General features: G+C 51.9%; 5 protein-coding genes across 5 annotated transcripts; 3 read left to right on the forward strand and 2 right to left on the reverse strand.

Annotated features, from left to right (window-relative positions):
• Nucleotides 1–1,087: 1,087 nt before the first annotated feature.
• On the forward strand, nucleotides 1,088–2,800 carry DAL4-1 (Allantoin permease; the record flags this gene model as incomplete). The annotated part of the gene is made up of 1 exon (XM_032021578.1): nucleotides 1,088–2,800. The coding sequence occupies one exon, from the start codon at nucleotides 1,088–1,090 to the stop codon at nucleotides 2,798–2,800; it is 1,713 nt and encodes a 570-aa protein (XP_031893286.1).
• A 183-nt stretch (nucleotides 2,801–2,983) lies between these two features.
• Nucleotides 2,984–4,667, reverse strand: POGK-1 (Pogo transposable element with KRAB domain; the record flags this gene model as incomplete). Its single annotated transcript, XM_032022698.2, has 3 exons — nucleotides 2,984–3,081; nucleotides 3,136–3,406; nucleotides 3,549–4,667. The coding sequence occupies 3 exons, from the start codon at nucleotides 4,665–4,667 to the stop codon at nucleotides 2,984–2,986; spliced, it is 1,488 nt and encodes a 495-aa protein (XP_031893285.2).
• A 10-nt stretch (nucleotides 4,668–4,677) lies between these two features.
• On the reverse strand, nucleotides 4,678–6,335 carry CGGC5_v016349 (uncharacterized protein; the record flags this gene model as incomplete). The annotated part of the gene is made up of 5 exons (XM_066153509.1): nucleotides 4,678–4,731; nucleotides 4,794–5,132; nucleotides 5,342–5,457; nucleotides 5,781–6,145; nucleotides 6,235–6,335. The coding sequence occupies 5 exons, from the start codon at nucleotides 6,333–6,335 to the stop codon at nucleotides 4,678–4,680; spliced, it is 975 nt and encodes a 324-aa protein (XP_066007337.1).
• A 5,311-nt stretch (nucleotides 6,336–11,646) lies between these two features.
• Nucleotides 11,647–12,709, forward strand: CGGC5_v016350 (putative uncharacterized oxidoreductase; the record flags this gene model as incomplete). Its single annotated transcript, XM_032024951.1, has 2 exons — nucleotides 11,647–12,085; nucleotides 12,141–12,709. 2 exons carry the CDS (start codon nucleotides 11,647–11,649, stop codon nucleotides 12,707–12,709), a joined length of 1,008 nt encoding a protein of 335 aa, XP_031893283.1.
• Nucleotides 12,710–13,677: 968 nt separating this feature from the next.
• Nucleotides 13,678–15,032, forward strand: CGGC5_v016351 (Heterokaryon incompatibility protein 6, OR allele; the record flags this gene model as incomplete). The annotated part of the gene is made up of 2 exons (XM_032026080.1): nucleotides 13,678–14,869; nucleotides 14,998–15,032. 2 exons carry the CDS (start codon nucleotides 13,678–13,680, stop codon nucleotides 15,030–15,032), a joined length of 1,227 nt encoding a protein of 408 aa, XP_031893282.1.
• Nucleotides 15,033–19,639: the final 4,607 nt, after the last annotated feature.

A 19,639-nucleotide genomic window follows, 5' to 3' on the forward strand; every position in this document is an offset into this window, starting at 1 on the left:
CGGAGTTATGACAACACACATCAACGATTGTCTTATTCCAGTCTATCGCGAGCGCTACCATGCCTTGACCAACGCCATCAAACGATGCCTTTATCCTTTAGGTGCCAGGATGGTCGCTGGGAATAGCGACTCCAATGTGGCCGGTGGCTTTTTCCTTTACGTCTTCTTTGGGAAGTTCACAGGTGCGAAAATTGCGCAGGTTGCACTACAGGACTTCAATTTGAAGATTGCTCCTGGGTCAATATTCGCGGTGCCTGATGACCCATTGAGCATGAGCAGGGGGGAAACTTCATACTTGAATGGTGCAAGATTGTGCTGGGCCTGGCACGAAAAGGAAGAACTTGTGGAAGGTATTGAGAGGCTAGCGTCTGCCATCAGGAGAATCAGCGAGACCCGGGAGTGAAAACGCATCGTTCGTACTTCTGTGGGTTAATACAAACATCACTAATGTCTTGGTTGAATCCAAATTTTCAGCTGGGCAATTTGACATTAGAGCAGCTAGCAGCAATCGTGGTAGCTCCGAACACGATTTCATCAACATTGCGATTCTTCTATTCTAGAAGTCCAAGTGTTTTCAATGATATTCTGACAAGCCATTTACACTGCTACCAAGTAAAGCTTCCAGAGTAAATCACCTGGGTTCGGGCACTAGTAGTACAAATCTCGAGGCTTGACGCGCCCTTCAATGATCAGATCCTTCTCAATCAACGATGTAACGCGTTTGCGGTCCGAGGGAATTGGCATCGTCCGACCGACGCATCTACAGTCCATCCCAGTGGACATTCTGCGTTAGTGTCCGACGACGCACAAATCCCCGCCTCTTATCTGATATCACCATTACATCGTCTCACGCCCGCAGCAAGTCTTCGACTGGTAGCAGTTATGCATGTGCCTGACTGCGAACAAAGTACTGCCGGGTGCTAATGTTGAAGTGTGCCGAGTATCATCACGGGATACAGTGCCCCTGTCAACCGATTTTGTGGGATGGATTAAATAGCAACAGTATGTATGAATACAACAAGTGCCTCCCATACCAAGACACCCTCAGCTATCATCCGCGTGTCTCTTCATTGTCTCCCATGCAGCCATGACTCCTAATCTGTCTATTTTCTCTCGAAGGATCTCTTGGCAAGGCATCGTCCATGCCCTCGAGGCCCCTCAGAACCCGTATAGCGTCACGTCAGAAACAGCTCCTGAGCTCAGCAGCAACCAGCATGTATGGTCCAATCATGATCTCGACCCAACCGAACCTGCCCATCGAACTTGGACATGGTTACACTATACATCCTTTTGGCTCGCCTCTTCGTTTGCAACTGGCACTTGGACAACTGGGAGCGCGATGATTGCTCTGGGAATGCCATGGTACGCCGCGTGGCTCGCCGTGGTTGTTTCACACATCATCGGCGCCGTACTGCTCGTCGCCAATGGTCGAGGGCCAGCAGCATACCACATTGGTTTCCCTGTCTACGCCCGTGCCAGCTTTGGCATGTGGGGAAGCTACTTTGCAATCCTGTCACGCTGCGTCGTCGCCGCCATATGGTTTTCTGTGAACTCTTTCTATGGCGCCAACTTCGTTTCCATCTGCCTCCGTTGCATCTGGCCCTCCTGGCACAACATTCCCAACAACATCCCCGTCTCCGAGGGCATCACTACGCAGACTATGGTCGCGCTCTTTGTCTTCTGGGTTCTCTCCATGCCGTTCATCTTTATTCACCCGCGCAATCTCAACTGGTATTTCGTCGCCAAGTCATGCATGGTTGCCCCCGCTTGCTTTGCGGTGTTGATCTGGGCCATCGTATTGAACGGGGGCTCCATTGGGCCGAGCTTCCAAGTTTCCCCTAAGATCAGCAATCCTGGGTACTACGGTTGGCTCTGGATGAGTGCCCTGAACTCCGGTTTTGGGGGTTGCTCGGCGCTTATTGTGGCTCAGGCAGATATCGCTCGATGGGCTCGGAAGCCGAGTGACCAGTCATTGTCGCAGTTGCTCACATATCCGATCTTCAGCGCTCTTCCTGCGCTGTTCGGAATTTTGGTGGCCAGTGCAACTTCCAATGTCTGGGGAAAGGCCTACTGGAACTTATGGGATGTTCTGGGCGAGGCACTTGACTACTACCAGATGAGCCCTGCATCGAGAGGGCTTGTGTTTCTCGCCTCTTTCGCTTTTGCCGTGGCAATTCTCGGCACCAACGTAGCTGCAAACTCTTTGCCTTTCGGTTCCGACATTGCAGGTCTTTTCCCTCGTTGGATAAACATTCGAAGGGGTCAGGTTCTTTGCGCAGTGCTGACATTCCCAATCGTTCCGTGGCGCATCATCGAAAGTGCGAAGAGCTTGCTGACCTTTCTGTCCGGATATTCCATCTTGATGGGACCATTTGCTGCTATCTGCATCGTCGATTACTTCTTTGTCGCCAACGGTAACTTTTCCATCACGGAACTGTACGTCGGCAACGAGAGTTCCAGATATTGGTACTACAAAGGCTGGAATATACGCGCAATTGCCGCATGGATCCTCGGTGTTGCATTACCTTTCCCAGGGTTTGTCGGGACCTTCGGTACGGTGAACGTCACCTCTGGGGGGACACATTTGTGGGAGATGGGGTACCTTCTCAGTGTTATTGTGAGCGGGCTGGCCTATTATGCACTGAGTTTCTGGTTTCCTCCGGCTACAAAGGGAGTCGAATCTCGGTTTGAAACCATGGCTCAAGAGGTTGACATGGTCTTAGATGCCCACGAAATTGTGGACCATAGTCTTGACCAGAAAGAAGTACAGGATGAGGAAAGAAACTCAGTTGTTGTCTAGCTAGGCGTTTGATGAACGAACAAAGTTTGCCCCAATCGAGAAAATGATGGATCGGTCTGTCAAACCCTAGCCTGAATTCTGAAAAAAATTGCTCCAGTCTTTGATGGTCGGGTGTATCCACCCTAAAGGTGAACCCCGTTTCAAACTTTACAGAGCAGGCCCCTAGGGTGTAGGCTAATTTGATCACACTTCATCCCTCGTTACCTGAAGGGTCCATTGAAGACAGAGACCGGCGCGAGTTCCTCCGGAAGGCCTATCGGCGTTGTTGGCATTCGGTCGACCTGCATCTGTGTCAGCTGAATTTCCTCAATATGATGGAAGAGATTTTTGCTTACATTTGAGCAACTCTTGCAATTGCTTCCGGCACTCCTGGACACCATCTTCCGACTGTAGCAGCTCTAGAGCTGTGTTCAGTTGGGCCCCTTTTCCTTCGGTGTCACACCATGCTTTCCTGTTGCCTTCATTCGCAGGCTTGACAGCATGAATGATGAACCTGAAAGACGACACCTTGTCGTCCTTCTGGTTTTCCCATACCGAGATGCCCTTCTGCTTGACCATCTTTCCGTCCGTAGCAGCACTGAACCATTTTTCATCCCAGGTGGCTTTCTTACAATAAGTCAAAGCACCCACTTTCCGGCCACCCCTGCATTCCGGCCACCCAAAAATGATGCATTCATAACAACCACCACTTTATTAATCAACTATCGACTGGGTATCGCTGCCACTATTATACAGCTTTCGGCCTCACTAGGGTAATCAGAGGCGCTGGATTCATGTGTATCATCGAGGGCATCGCCAGCCTCAATCTGGGCCTGCCGTACGTCGCCAATGGTCCGAACTTCGTGTTTGGGTCGATGTGAACAGCCTTCCTCTTCCTAGTGATGCTATTGTTGACTTGGGCCTGGAGGAGCTGTATTTGATGCTGGGCGGTAGCCAACTCCATGGACTGCTCTTGGAAGCCTTTCTTCACCTTTCTAAAGAGCTGGCGTTGTGTGGCGATACTTTGTTCCAGTTGACTATACAGATGTAGTTGGTCGCCAAGGTCCTTCATCTTCCTTGGCGTAGACCACTTAACAGCAGAGGAACCAGATACCCATTCCTCGTTATCCTGGGAATTCTGGGCATCATAAGCACCCTTAGCCTTCTTGTTGAGTGGTGTTGATAGTGCTAGTGATGCTGATGATGCCTTGGGTAGTAGTAGGGAGCTCATAAGTGGCTTTGCAGCAGCAACAGGCCATAACCCAGTGTATTTCCAGCCACTCTTTATATTGCTTTCTGTTAGACCAGCAAGGCGAGCCTTCTGATAGCATGTTATGAAGTTCCTCTTGCCTATGATAGTCGAATCGTTCCACTGGGTGAGGTAACTAAGCTCCTTACGATAGGCTGCCTTGACAGGGCTGAAGACTGACTGATCAAGTGGCTGGAGGACATGGGAGGTATGTGGTGGTAGGAATAATAGATGGATGTTGTTGGTATAGCATTCCCACATAAAATCTGTTGTCGTATGGCTCCCATGCCCATCTAGGATAAGCAGTCTGACCTGGTCAGGTTGAGAGGGCCTAGTCTGAGGGAGGAAGACTCTTTGCAGCCACTCAACAGCAGTATCATCAGTAGTCCATCCATTTTCTGTTGCTGTGAATTCCCATCCATTGTATGGGTCAAGGTCTAGAGGAAACCACTGCTGTTGGACCTTCTTGCCCTTATATATAACCAGTGGATGCAGTGCCTTGCCAACAGCAGAGATACACTCGATGATAGATACCCAGGCTCGTGATCCAGGCTGCTTTTTCCTAACTGACTTCGTGGCAGCCCTTCCCAGCACCAGCCCATTATCCCCCTTGCCCTCAAGGATGCCAGTCTCATCCATGTTATATCGATTAGCTGGTTTGATGGCTGTGATGCGAGGCATCGCGAGATATTTGAACCATTGCCTAATAACCTCAGTAGATGCCCCATTAACACGCCTGGAATCAATAGAGCGACTTCTCTGGACCTTGATATATGGGTTTCTTCGCAGGAATCCATCCATCCATCGCTTCCCTAGGGGTTGGGTATCCCCCATGGCATGGAGGATGCGCTGGGCGAAGTCCTTCACTTGTTGATGGGTTGGTGGCAGCCCGAGGTCAGCCTGGATTTGCACCCAGCTGGCCAGCTTAGCCTCCTGGGTATGGGATAGTCGCTGGAGGTCCTCAAAGGCAGCTGCTCTCTGTTGGGCGCCTTTAGTCCGGTCTTGAAGTGTTGATCGTGGTACTCCCCATCGCCTGGAGGCATTGCGGGCCGATATGCCATTTGCCATATCGGCAAGGGCTTGGTTAATCTCATTTTCGGTATACTGAACCATTAAGTAATCAAAAAGGTATCCTGAAAAAATGATGGAGTTTGGATAAAAACAGAAAATGTTGTAGTAGTTAGAAGTAGGAGGTTATCTAGAAAGTGGGTGGCTGGGCGGCATTTTTTGGGTGGCCGGAATGCAGGGGTGGCCGGAAAGTGGGTGCTTTGACTTACTCTTCGACAAAATCAGTGGCGGCATCCTTGTCGAACCGTAGTCCCCCCGGGTTGCAAGTCTGAGTCCAACGTGGTGGGACGGCTGTGGTTGAAGAAGGCTTGCTCTGTAGCGAAGTCTTTGGTGGAGGGGTCTTCATCGATGTACGCGTCGTCTGCGGTTGCGTTTCAGTAGATGCCGTCGATACGTATGACAACGTAGAAGTCTCCCATTTGAGAGGCTGACAGCCACAAGCGTTTCCCCACCCCAACGGCAAAGCCAAACAGGCACCCAAAGATCCATCAGAACATTGTATGCTTCTACACTCTTCATCTCTTGTGCATGAGCCAGCTGGATCTGTAATCATCTCCGAAGCAGATGACGAGGTGGTTGTGAAGGTGTTGGCATCGGTCGGGAGGCTGGTCTGGGTTGGTGCAAGAGACGATGCGATGGTCGATTCCGGAGGCATTGACATCGGCGGTGCGAAGTGGCACGCACCGAACTCCTCCCCGCCTCTTCGGGCAAGGGCGTCACATCTCAACCATGACCATGAAATCTGAATCTCCCATGTCGAACGGGGCAGGTTGCGAAGGTGCTCCCATTTTCTCTTTCCCAATTCGAAGTCCTGAGTGAGACCGGCTTCAGTAAATCGCTGGCTTCGGTCATTGAGAGACGCAAAGCCTGTTGCGATGACCTGCTTCATCGAATCCGCCGAGTTCATGACAAGTGCTTTCACTCCTGTCGCCGGATTATTGAGAAAGTCGTCCATGTAATTGCGAAAGCGTGCGCTCAGAAACTCCCCTTCCTGCGTGAAAGCTGCCACTCCAGGATTCTGTTCTGCCAGAATCTTGTCAATTTTGATACTGGTCACTCTTTTCGTTAGAGAAAGCTGTTCTTGAAGTTACAGAGGCATATCACCAAGAAAGAAAAGAAGAAGCACTAAATGACTCACAACTCGTTGTATACCCTATTGTTCGTTTGTTGCATAAGCTCAATGGCATCCTCGATATTGCTCGTCCAAACTCCTTGTTGTATTGTGAATAAAAAATTCATTTTTTTCGTCCAAATTGGTCAATGCTTCGGCAACCGGCAGCTTGACCACATCTCCTCTCCTATCAGCCAAGGGCATTGCGTCGTAAACACTGGCAAGAAGGTTTTGTGTGCCTCTTTCCCCTTCATTCTGAGAGCTAAACATGTAAGCATTCAAGTCTTTGCAGTTCATCTTCTCAGCCCCACTGTATGGCAAGCCTGCCAAAGAAGCCGCTTCGGTGCTTAAGCTGTCTTCCTCCAAGAACTCCGTCAGCCAACTTTTCTCCCAAATATGATCCAATGAAGGTCTGCTGCCTTGTCTGTTGAATTGCTTCTTGACGTCCTTAGGGTTCTCTTTCTCGACCTTCTTCAGTCGTTGCATGACATCATACAATTTTTTCTGTTGTAAGTGTAATGGCGGTGGGAGTGCAAGCCGGTGCTTCAGCGCTCCTCAAGCTGTACCATCTAGGCACTTTCCCACTCAATTCCCTCCTCTTCTCGTCGAGGTTTGTAAAGCCTACTATGTCAGCTTCTAGGAACTCTGTACCAGAGAAGTATGCAGGCGTCGCCACAGGTTTACCAGCTGGCCATGCGGTTTTGATTCGGCACCCCTTGATTTGTTGTATGTTTTTCTTCGCTGCACGCGGAATCAAGATACGTCCAGCCAGTGCAAAGTCTCTCTTCTTGGCGTCGGATTGATCATCATCCACAGGATTAGAGGGTTTCCAGTCGGACAGGCTCCACTGCGGACAACCCATTGGACAGCTGCCGCCAGCAAGGTCGCGACCTCCAACGTATTCGGCATTATCGTGGGTTGGGCAGGGCATCTTGGTCGTGGTGGATGTGCCCCCGCTGACACTACATCCTGTGATCGTCGCGTGACATGCCGTTGTGAAACAGGTAATGGTACTAGTACTGTCGGTCGTTGTTGGGCTGCACGTAGCCACGCAATGACTAGCTGTCTGTGTAACTTCACAGGCTTCTGTCGAGGAAACTGTCGATGAGTATGTTGTCGTTGGTTGAGTCCTAGATGGTGTCTGTGAAGCAGTTGGTGAATTGCTGTTATGGTCTTCTTCCTGTTGGCCACCGTCTGTCGACTCGGTCACAGGGCCGGGACAGTTTCCTATCTCGAAGAACAGAACTTTTACACATGGTAAAAAGAACTGAGGTAGATTGGGGAGATTAGGAAACTTGAAAGATACGTTGGGTATTTGTGGGAGATTCCAAAGAAGCAAGCCCCCGCCGCTACGATCTTTGCAACCGGGGCACCCAACAATCACAGGAACCAGAGTGGGTGAACCATCGGCTCCAGTCGTTGTGACCCAGGTGTTCTCCTTCCATTCGGAGCCTGTCAAGGTCTGAATGAGAAGCCCCGATGGCACCGTGGTCATTGTGGATACTGGTGTTGGAATGTCGTGAACGGCGGGAGTGGTTGGAACAGGTTGACTCGTCTCGTGGGAAACATGAATGGCTTGAGTCGTGGAATACCTTTCCCTGTCGCTAGTAGACCCGAGAGTCGAGACAGGGCGCTCAAAAGTAGTGGTCTGGCTGCCAGTGCTGACTTCGGGAGCCCATTCGCGGGTTGTCGGTGTCATCAGAACTCGGGACAGGTTTCCAGCGAGGCTGGAGGTAGGGAATGTCATAATAGAAGAGCCTCCTTCTCCTGAGATTGGTGGGTTGTCTCTCGCTGTCAAAACATTTTGGTTAATGCTGTGGGTCTCCTGGGGGTCGTGGAGGGACAAAGACTGACTTTCTTCTGAGCCTTCTCCGTAATCATGGAGGTTGATGGCGGTTGCAGAAGAAGCGCCAACAAGCACGCAAACAATGTAGAAAAGCTTCATGCTGAACACCAGCAATGGAACGGAACGATTCTAGAAGGATGAAGTCCCAAGTTTGTTGCAAACGAAGTAAATTACACAGATTCGAAGCATCAAACCGCAACGAAAGCAACATGCCATTCCTACGCCCTCGAGCCTTTTATGGTCTAATAGAAGTATCACCTCTTGCTTCAGCAATACTAATTTAGTACCAACGACATTTGCGCTTCCGTAGAGCCTGGTCGACTGATCATCACGAAAGACCAACGACCAACAGGTCACCGCCCCCGCGAACTTGGGGCCGTTGGCCCCTTTACTTCGCGTCCCTTACTTTCATGCAGATGCGAGTTTCGATTCCGCTGGACAAGGGGTTGAGATGCCGCATCGGATTATTGCAGATACATCCATGGCACGGGATTAATAAGACGACGGTGCATGTACCCTCGCCAGGCTTTCCTTGTGAAGTACGAACCCAACATGCTTGCAGAGGTCAACAGAGCTAGTAAGCTGATAGCGGTACTACCAGAAGGTAGTGTCAGTGATCTCTTGTTAGTTATAGTGATTATGTAGTTGATTCCGACCGTTTAAGCCTTCCTTCAACCGCATTAAACAAGTTGATGGCAAGCACCAGAAGCTTGGGTTATTAAATACTTACTCTGCCAAGTCTCAAGTACCATAGGTTCGTCGTCCGAGCTGCTACTGATACATCACGGACTGAAAATACCTCAGGCCCTGAGATGCTGTGACCTTTGGGTGACTTTGACCTTTCGACTTCACAAACATGAAGGGATCAGCAAACAGCAATAGTCAATCACGATCGCAAAATCAGTGCCAGTGAAAGTACCATCCTAATTGGCGGCGAGCTTGGCCCCTCGGAAAGGAGAGGGATTTCCCCCTTAAATGCGCAGCTGACCAAACGCAGCATGGGTACCTGCGAGTGAACTGCAGACAAAACACCTGAAACTCACAGAAATGGACATGGCTTCCAAGCCCAAAGCGCCCCCAGGCACGCAGGTAGGTGTACTATTTTCATTATTCGCGCAGATGCATGCTATTGTGTGGAGCAATGCAGTTTGCCGCTGGGGCTTCTCGGCCAACAACGCACTTCGAAAGTACTCGCGCATGTGTTGGGCCAACAGACCCCAAAATCAAGCGACATTCTCGCTTGGCTCCAGCTCTTGGGGTCGGAATGCATGTTGGTACAAAGACCCCAAAGCCCATTCACCTCGCCCACTTGAATTGCGACATTCTCCTTTTCCCGTCGCTTTCGTCATTTCCTGCCACGTTGACGAAACAGAGGCAATCATTCACCCGGACTCTACGGCCGCAAAATCCAACATCGAATCTCTCAGACAGGACGTCTTGTCTTCACTATGGATGAGGACATGTCACCATGCCAGATATGTGGTCTAACTGTTAGTGGCAGCCCGTGTTTCAGCGATGAAAACGACCCTCGTCTTCCGGAAGATGAGCCTCTTCCCGAGTACTACAATGAATTGAATTGGATCCCCGAGGCTCGCTTGCTCTGCGACCCAGACGATGAGTTCGGGCAAATTCTGCGCGGCTTCGATGATCGTTACTGCCCCATGAATGAGATACGTTCGCGAGTTCGGCCAGATTTACAGGGGGTTCGGCCGCGATCACAAGCTTCCGATATTGAAGTGTATGAGGCGAACACCTCACACAGACATCAATACGATCGATTCGCACTTGATAACAAGATCACAGTCTGTTTCGCTTCCTGGGCTACGGACGACCGAGTCTATGCACTAGTACATGAAGCATGCTTGGAAATTGCAAAAAGGTTTTCGCATCATCCCACGTCGCCTATATACGAGACTTGCGAGGGCTTTTCATGGCCTTGAGATGGAGACGGGCAGTCACAATGAAGTGTAGTGAACGGCACGGATGTTATTTTGAGCCAAATTACAGAATCTGGCGGAATTGTTCCTACAGACCTGACATCAACTGGCCAGAATATGCATGCCCTGGACTGGATTGGCCTGGGCCATTTCCATCAGCCAGAGCAAACCTGTTTTACGTACGTATTCTACTGCCTTACTACTGGAACTCCTATTATGATGGATACTGACCCATTCTGTAGACTTTGGGGGATAGTCCTCTAGAGATCGAAGGGCTAACGGAATGTCTTCTGAAGAATTTGCAGCAATGTCGCTCAAAGGTGGATTTTGCGAGTAATCATGCTACACGACTGATGGAAGGTTTGGCTGCGATGCCAATCGAAGTCCTGGGCCAGATCTGCAAGTCAATGGGGCCCGATCTACCACGGGTTTCCTCGCGAGTTTTATCCCAGAATATCTGGAAGAACACACTCAAGGCTGGCCGACGTGGTCTTCTTCCATGGCTCTGGGATATCGATCCAGCGCTCATCGACGCCAAAGACTGTCAGAGTTGCCCGGGTGGCCCTGACTTCGAATGGGACTGGGAACTCTTGGTCCGGCAACTCAGTCGTGGGGTGGATTATGGTCTCAAGTCAGATCGCCTTGAACGTGGAAGGCTCGTTCATCAAATGGTCACTACGGGCTATCATAGCGACCTCTCTGACGTGCCTTCTGGGCTGCATAACCGACGTCGGATTTGGCAACTGTTGGAGGAGATGTTTGTGGGTGACGCTTTGCCTTACCCACGGAGAGCAAAGCGAGACGGGCCACAGCCCTCTCAGAAGGAGTGTTTCCCCCTCTGCTGGAGCAAATCTGGAGATATCTTGCCTTCTCCAATCTGGCTTCCCTCAATCGAAAGGTGCCATGTTAGCAGTGACAACCCTGATGAGGATGGCGGAGCCGTTTATTTCCGAAAGATTGGGGGAGAGATCATCGAGTTTGAGGGGCAGCGGCGTCCTCAATACTGGCAGCAAGGTACTGATAGCGAGAAGAACCACGAAGAAGAACGGGCGCATAATAAAGAAGGAGAAAACAAGGACGGCGGTGAGAATGGGCATGTACTGCCGGCTAGCTTAGAAGATATCTACGCCAAGCTTCGCCCACTGGGGTATCCTGTATGAGCCGGATGGGCTGGAGCATCACAGTCACAACGGCCGATTTTGTAACCTTTTGGAACAGATTGACAATTTGAAAGTTTGACCCCAGGAACGCTTATAAGTGTTCCCGACGGGCGGTTGCCGGTCTGGGTGATTTAGTGTTGTCCGGAGCCACCGCTACCTGATCAGTAATCTTTGACTTCTTTACTCTGACGAGTGCTCGAGAGCGGGTGGAGAGGGATCCCTGTCCCGGGTGAGCTCAGACGAATTGGTACATGGAAACTTGTCAAAGTCAATGTATGCGGACCTACTATGTACAAAAAACATCGGCGTCTGAATTATGAGAGATGGTAATGCCAAGCGATGGATGGCCAGTCGATAGGGGTTCATGACTCTGTTGTTGCGTCTCTGATGTCAAAGGTATAAAGTGCACGACATGTAACTCACTCATTCTCGATTCTGACCATCTCTACACGAATAGTATGATACATCCCTCGCCTTGAATCTTCACTCTATCAACATGTCCGCCTCACTCATGTTCATCACCGGAGCCACCGGCTTCATCGGCTCTCAGATCGCATCCTCCGTCTTGAAGACAGGTTACCGCGTCCGACTCAGCGTCCGCCGTGAAGAACAGATTCAGAAGCTCCAAGAAGCTTTCCCAACATTTGCAGACCAGCTTCAATTCATTCTCATCCCCGATTTCACAAAGACGAACGCGTTTGCCGATGCTGTCGTTGGCGTAGACTACGTGATCCACGTGGCATCGCCCATGGTGGGCCAGGGCGCCGACTTCCAAGAGGACTACATCAATCCCGCTGTCCAGGGCACGCTCTCAGTTCTTGACGCCGCCAAGGCGACGCCGTCCATCAAGAGAGTCCTCATCACCTCTTCTATCCTCGCGTTGATATCTTTAGAATCTCTGTTCACAATGGCTGGCAACGGACTCGTCGTCCGAGGTAACTTCACCAGGATGCTTTCCATCTATGGCTCATTTGTCTAACCAAGTTCCAGAGCACGCTGGCATCGATCTTCCCGTCGACGTCAACATGGAGCTTCCTGAAGGCCTCCCAGGCCACACCATCAAATACCAAGGCTCCAAGATCCTCGCGCACCAAGCAACGGAAGACTGGGTCAAAAAGAACAGCCCCTCTTTCAAAGTCCTCACTTTCCACCCCAGCTTCGTTACTGGCCCAAGCCTCCTACAGAAGAAGGCCGAACAGATCGACAGCATCAACTACCTCTTCCTCGACGCCGTCCGCACGGGAAACATCACCTTCCCTCCCGTGCTAGTCGACGTCAGGGATGTCGCCGAGGCCTTCGCCCGGGCGCTGACGGCGCCCGTCCCGGCGGAGTTCCAGGAATTCATCCTCTCCGGCGTCACGACATCGTGGAATGAGATTGCGGAGGTGGTGCAGAAACTCTATCCCGCCGCCGACTACAAGCTCAAACCCCCGGTCGAGGGTGCGCCGACCATGAGCGCGGTGACCAAAGCGGCGGACGAGATTCTTGGGATGAAGTGGAGATCTTTGGAGGAGCTCATCCGCGGCGTCGTTGATGTCCAGCTGGCATTTAAAGCTTGAAGCCGTCAGAATGACGTTGTTAGGCTGTAGTGGGATAGTATTCAACGTGTCGAGGACTCGGACTCCGTGCAGGACCGAATACGATCCCACCGGCTGTTTTCGAAAGAATTAGTGATTAATCAACATTTCAAAAATTATGTTCTCATCAATGAACGTTCTGGGTTAGGAAACGTTCACTCACGAAAGTTTCGACCAAGGGCGTAAGTTGTAGGGTGTCTGTTCTAGGGCGCGTTCTTGCTTGCAGAGGTGACCGAGTGGATGGAGTCGCGACGCACATACTTCTTTATGCATCAAGTTGATAAAAGTCTCCTGATTCTCTCAGAATTTAAATAGAGAGCAGCGATTTGTTCGTTGATATGTCCATGTTGTTCAATAGCAATGACCAGTCGGGTAGAACAAAGGAGTGTCCTTAAACCACTGTCGTCTGCCATCACCTTAAGGTAATTACTAATGCTAGGTTTTGCTCAACTTGAAACACCTGCCAAGACACATGGAGTTCAGTTGTTTAACTGCTCAATTTCATATAGGAATTTATTGACGATGAAGTTGTGAATTTGGAGTAAGTAAAGAGTTCAATAATAAATTTCTTAGCTTGCCCGTTTTCCGGGCTTTTCATGTTCAAACCCAAACATCCCCGTTGATGATGGGTTCGCAACCAGAAAAAAGAGAAATAGGTAGTGGAATATTCTCAATCAAGCATGCTGCTCATTTGCACTCTCGTCGTTGGAGTTCGATATAACGCTCGACCGAGCAACCAATCACGCTCGTTGTAGTGCCGCTGATGTTGGTGCCTAGCTGCATGTCCAAAACACACATCCATCTTACGTCCGACCTGATGCCTTGCTTCAGCAGCTTGATAATCTTTATTCTCCGATAATCTTGGTTCTTCTATTGTTTGTAAGATCAACTCTGAGATCAACTCTGAGCACCTCGACTTCACACATTCCTGGCAGATTTAATTGTAACAAATGGCCGTTCACAAGCATCTCGACCCCGACCGTCGCGAGATCAGGCTGGTCCGCCTGCAACAGCCTTGTGCGCCTTCCATCCTCTCCCTCGAGCTCCGGACGGTGTCTATGGACGAGGAGGAAGCCTCATACAGCGCACTTTCATACGTCTGGGGCAACTCTTCTGAACCGCAGAAGATCGAAATCAACAGCCAGCCGTTTCATGTCACGCAAAACCTGCACGATGCTCTGCAACAGCTAGAGAGGAACGGCGTCAGCTCATGGATTTGGATCGACGCCATATGTATCGAACAGTCCGACCTTGAAGAGAAGACCCATCAGGTCGGCATGATGCGCGACATCTTTAGCAATGCAGCGATGGTGTACGTCTGGCTAGGACCCGGCACCGAGGAGACGGACCAGGCAATGGACCTCATTTTCAAGTACGGCCCCCGACTTCATGCCTCTGGTGCGCTTGAGATGCCCTCCAATAATGGGGAGATAATTAGTCTGCGCAACGGTGTCATGGGTCGGCTGGATCCGGCGTGGCAAGCTAAGCACGGCGCCCTTGGAATGGGCCCGGCGACAAAATTAGCCGCCACCGCCGTGGACTTGTTCACGGAGTATCACGAGAACGATAAAGTTCTCATTCCGGGTTTATCTGACATTCTGCATCGAAGTTATTGGTGCAGGATCTGGATCATACAAGAAGTCGCACTCGCACGGGAGGCGGCGGTCATGGTAGGCGGCAGGAGAGTCTCGCTAGATGCGTTCGAGGCGGCAGTAGTGACCATGTGGCACGGTGGGAACGTTGACGCCCTGAGACTCGAGTTAACATTACATCGTATCAAAGCGCTCCAAGTCCGAAGACTTCGTCGAGGCCGCCGTGAGCCTCTGCTGAGACGCGTGTTATGGGAGACAGGCGCCGCGCCGGGTCGACCCTTCTACGCTGCGTCTGACCCGCGCGATCTCCTCATTGGTCTTCTCGGCGTCCTAGACGAAGAGGAAAAGCACGGCATGAAATCAGACTACACGCAGTCGTTCGGGAAAACTTTTACGCAGGCGACAAGGGCCATGTTGGAAAGCTCTGGTGGACCGTATTTTAATATCGACTCCGTGAAGCCTGGGAAACTGGAAGGGGAGCTGCCTACGTGGGTTCCCGATTTCCGCGAGATCGGTCTTTCTGGCGTTAGGCCATACCCAATCAACTACGGTGAGAAGTATTTCTCCGCTGCCCGAGGAAAATCCCAGCCTCAAAGAGACGTGTCTCCGGGCTTCCGAGAGGGCAGCGCGCTCCATCGCCGGGGGTGTATAGTTGATGAAGTTACCGAAGTGCTCCAGTGGCTGAGACCAGCTCCAAGACCGACCAGGATTAAAGAGCCGGAGCGGTGGGCAAATTCTGTTGTTGATTTTGTTGGTTTGGGACCGGAATCTGGCCCAGGGGAGGATTACGTCTGGAGGACTGTCCTTCATGGGTTCGCGGGACTGTTCCAATTCTGCTGGAAGATGTACAATGACGGCAAGATGCACGACGTACCCCAAATGCTTCGCAAAGTCATGCGAAAAGATCCTCTTGATGTGGAGTGCTTGTCGAAAGAGGCTCTCACGGTTCTCCGCCACGAGGGGATGTGGGATGGCAAAGCGCTGAATAGCGTCGAGCCTGTGAAGGCTGAGGAGAGAGAACTTCTTGCGGACGAGCTTCGGGGTACGGTGTATTTTAGCGTTAGCCGTGATTCCCGAACACTGTTCAAATCGAGAAAAGGCATGTTTGGGCTCGGGCATATCGGGATCGCGCCAGGGGATGTGGTAACCCTGGTGTGGGGGGTTGGATCACCGATCGTTCTACGACCTCGAGCTGAAGGAGGATACTACTTCAAAGGCGATTCCTATGTCGATGGCATTATGCAAGGGGAGTTTCTCAAAACGCAGCCTCGGGAGCAAGAGCTGATCATTCACTGAGACGAGGTGCCTGTGCAGTAGTGTCAGCTCGGATGATATTTTTAGCGGAGGCTGACTATCTGGATGTTCTCACCAGAGGTACGAAGCTTGCAAGCTTCCAATCAAAAATATCAGGCAGGCGTACACAGATGGCAAGGAGCATCGAGCGTCATCTCAGACCCATCACATTGGCCTCGGCGACGAGACCGACGTGGACGGGGATGTGGAGACAACCCACTGATCATGGTCGGAGCGATGGAAGCCTCCGCGGGCCGAGTGCACCTTGTAACGGCCAAACTTGATCGGTGGCTGGATGATTGCTGGCCGATAGATGCTGTAGTTTGCCAGCCCAATTGATGTGGTTGGGCTGTGGGGCTTTGTGATGAGCTTCCGGCAGTGCCGGGTGCTCCAACTTTGATGCCCAAGATCGCGTCTTTGTGTGGTTTGGGAGGTTGGCGATTATCCTGGTTTTGAGTTTTCGTGTTCTCGAGAATCGAGGTCTGATTTGGCGGATCATGGCGAATAGGAACAGCTGGGTGTTGCCGGGCAGCGTAGAACACCTTAGCCCAGCCAACGAGACCGCCTTCAGGTCACGCTGCTGGTCAACAGGCCCAAAGAGCGGCAGGCTCCCCGTGAATCTTTCCAGAATTGCCGAGAGTCTGATTGACATACGAACACCTATCGTGAGAATATTTTTCGATCAACACTGATGCTGCTTTCTTTTCGTAGGGCTGGCATGCCAGCGCTGCCAAGACTTGTAGAGCTGCGGGTTGCTGGCTTGGCAAGACGATCAATTTTCCGGAACGGAGGAGTCAATCTGGAATTTCTCATGTCGGCCAAGGCGTCGGCAATGCGTTCAAAGATGTTTCGAAGAGAATTTTCGACTGCTGAAACTTTTACCGATACTGGGCGAGTCACGTTCTTGATACTGTTGAGGTCGGTCAAAACGCCGAGACATTCGGGAGCGGCTCCAACGTCCCGCGGCGGGCAAGAGCCGTGGAGGGCCGATCCCGGGCCCCGCACGAGCCTCACGGAATGTCGCCTTGTTTCTTGTAGATCCGTCCTGTGCGCGAAACAGGATCCGCTGATCATCAAACTTTTGGTAATTGGAGATGTTGATGACCAAAACAGCCTGGAGAGTGATGTTGGTCGCGGCATTCACCGACAGCGGATGGAATGTTGTGATTTCCCGACTAATATCTGCTCCGACTTGTTTGGCAGGTGAAATGTCGAGTCGCTGGACCGAGCGTCTGATAGTCTGACCACAGGTATCTAGAATGCCCCTCAGCAAGGATGCCTTCAACAACTCGTGTTCTCAGCAGCGAGTGCTTGAAGTCCGTACGCGTACCCATCTGCAAGGTAAGCCCCGGGCTGCTGACAGCATTCTCCGAGGCTTGCATCGAGAGGCTGTTAATGTGCAGCTCGCGCCGCAGAGGCTATGCCAACAAGCTTGACAGACGGAGGTTAGACCAGCGTTGAGGCGTTCTGCCATCCCGCCGTGTTAACCGTGCTGAGATGGCTTACTGCAGACGGTAGTGCGACCTATTTTCATCCGAGGGGCTGGAGGAATCCCGCAAATCAGATCTGGAAATGAGGATAGTCGTATTTCACCGTGCCCTCGAAGGCCTCCAATTCGCGAAAGGCCATCACACCGAACAATTCTGGTACAGGCGATGTTGACAGAGGTTGCCATTTGGTCGAGGCCCGTGACGGTTTCCCGTCGCGGAACTGGACAGACGGCGGGCAGATCCCTTCGAGAGTGGTCGTCGGATCCCAGCGATCTGAAAGAATGGGGAAGCGCCGGTAAGAGATCCGTCTGGCATGCATGGCAGGCAGATGCAGGCTGAGGATTGTGACACAGTTGGTGCAGGTGAAAGGGTCCCTTGAATCGGTCGTGGCCAACGCATGGCGCGTGCAGCTGTAGTTGACTCGCTTGCCTGTTTGCTTGCTGGGTCAATGGAGGTGGGGGGGCTCAGTCGGCAGCCAATGGCTGACAGCTGGCAATGAATGTCAGCTTGAGGGGGAGGCGATGAGCGAATCCTCGCTGTTTTTGGCGGACTGACATTGCGGAAGAGGGAGGTACGTACCGACTAGGTTGGGGATGATGGAGGTCCGGGCTTGGTGGTGGGGTCGGTTGGGCACACTCAGCTGAAGTAATTCAGCCAGAGGTGCATCATCCCAGCAGCGGCGAGTGTTCAATGAGCCAAGTGGGCTGTTCCTGGGATGAGCTCAGCTGCGCGGTGCTCCTCCTTCATCATTCCATCCATCGTGTTGAAGTTCTTCATCTCAAACCACGGATAAGACAACAACGCGGGACGAACGTAGTGATGGAGTCGAGTCGAGTGTTGCTGGAATGGATTGTTGACCTTGGCGCAAGGCTTGTTTCCGTTGCCACGGCGAGGAGGAGGGCGATGGAGGGCGAGGCAGCAGGGGTCTAAATTGGACTTGGTTGTCGCACGTTGAAGCGACACGGACCTATCACCCGTTGCAGAGAGCCACATTCCTGGCTGGCCTTGACATCACCGGCTGGGATGCTTGATGCGACGTTGTCGAGCGCTGCCCTCTCTGTCGGCACGGTATTCTGAATCCGAATCTGAACCTTGGAACCAACTGAACAGAGTATGGACGACGTATGCACCCACACAGATGCAAAAGGCCACTGACTGCTGTTGAATGCGGATTGACGTGTGTCGCATCGTATCAGAGTTCAGAGTTGGGGGAACCCCATGTGCGATGACAGCCAAAGAGGTGATGGCGTTGGTGGCTTGAGCAAAACAGGCGTCGCAAGGAGAAACGGGGCGACGTCGTCGAGGGGCCGCGGTTGGCGCCTTCGTCTGGTGGCCGAGTCCATAATTTTCGAGAATATTGCGAAACCAACATGGCGACGACACGGGACGGACTGCAGCACCTGCTAGTGCCAGTGCCAGTTCAAGTTCGAGCCCGAGTACGGCCAGCAAAAGTTTGTCGTGGCGAAGAAAGAAGGACGAGCGAGAACCAAGGCCTGTGTTCGAGACCGCCGCTGGGATCAAGCCTGCCGGGGATGGCGGTGTTGGTGCGGCACAAGCAGCGTGTTCGCATTCCCTCGTTCCCTGGACGGAAACTGGTGGGATGGTCCGACCAAAGACGGAAAGATGTGGTGTGCATGTCGTTGCCTTATGCGCATGGCAAGGCTTGTGAAGGTTTGTCTGTCAATCCAATGCAGTGTTGCGACGACGGTGTCTGTCCGCGATATGCATGCATCCTTACCTCACTGGAGGTGTCGAGGAGGACAAAGTGCCCTCCCTACCTTTGGATGTTATCCACCTCAGCTATGTGTAAGGTAACGTATTGCCTACCAACAAGGCAGTGGCAGTTCATTTTATTTTTACACGGGTGCATCGCAGCAACTGCACCGGGGAAAGGAAGGCTAAGAAGAAGGACGACAGCGACGGGACTGGATGCAGAACACTGACACAGGTGGCAGGAAAGCCCCTGGGCTCCACTACATCTCTTTCCAAGAACAGGGTGCGTCCCGCGCTGCGGGAAGGCGCTAACCAGACACAGTGAGCCCGCCCCCCACCAAAGTCCACCCACACTGTCGTTTGTGTCCAATCAGCACCGCCAAAAGGCCGGGCTTCTAGACCAGCACCACCCTGTCCGTCGTGTTCTTTTCCATCCCAAATCCCAGCCTGCAGTCCCATCCAAGTCCAGTCCAGTCCAGCTCAGCGCACGTTTGTCTGGCTGTTGCCGCTGCTGCTGCCCTGGTGTTTTGCGCTTTCCCATACGAATGTCCCACTGTCCACCCAGCCATCGAGTCCGTTTCTGCAATTTCATGTCTTGGGTCTGTCACTTTCTTTTCTTCTCCCCGTTACCTACGCTCTGTCTCTCTTATCAGCTGAGCTCCCGCCGCTTCGTCACCTGCCTGATTTCTCAGAGAGGTGCTCTTTCCTGCAGCGAGACGACCGTGCCTTGTGTTGTCCGCCTGCACTCCGACTGAACTCGAGCTCGTCCGTCTGCGCTGTTCTGCATGTGTATTCTTTGCTCCTGCACATGTCCTAGAACAACA

The sequence above is a fragment of the Colletotrichum fructicola genome (assembly GCF_000319635.2).
Source record: "Colletotrichum fructicola Nara gc5 chromosome Unknown KSG_Nara_v1_contig10, whole genome shotgun sequence".
NCBI classification, from domain to species: Eukaryota; Fungi; Ascomycota; class Sordariomycetes; order Glomerellales; family Glomerellaceae; genus Colletotrichum; species Colletotrichum fructicola.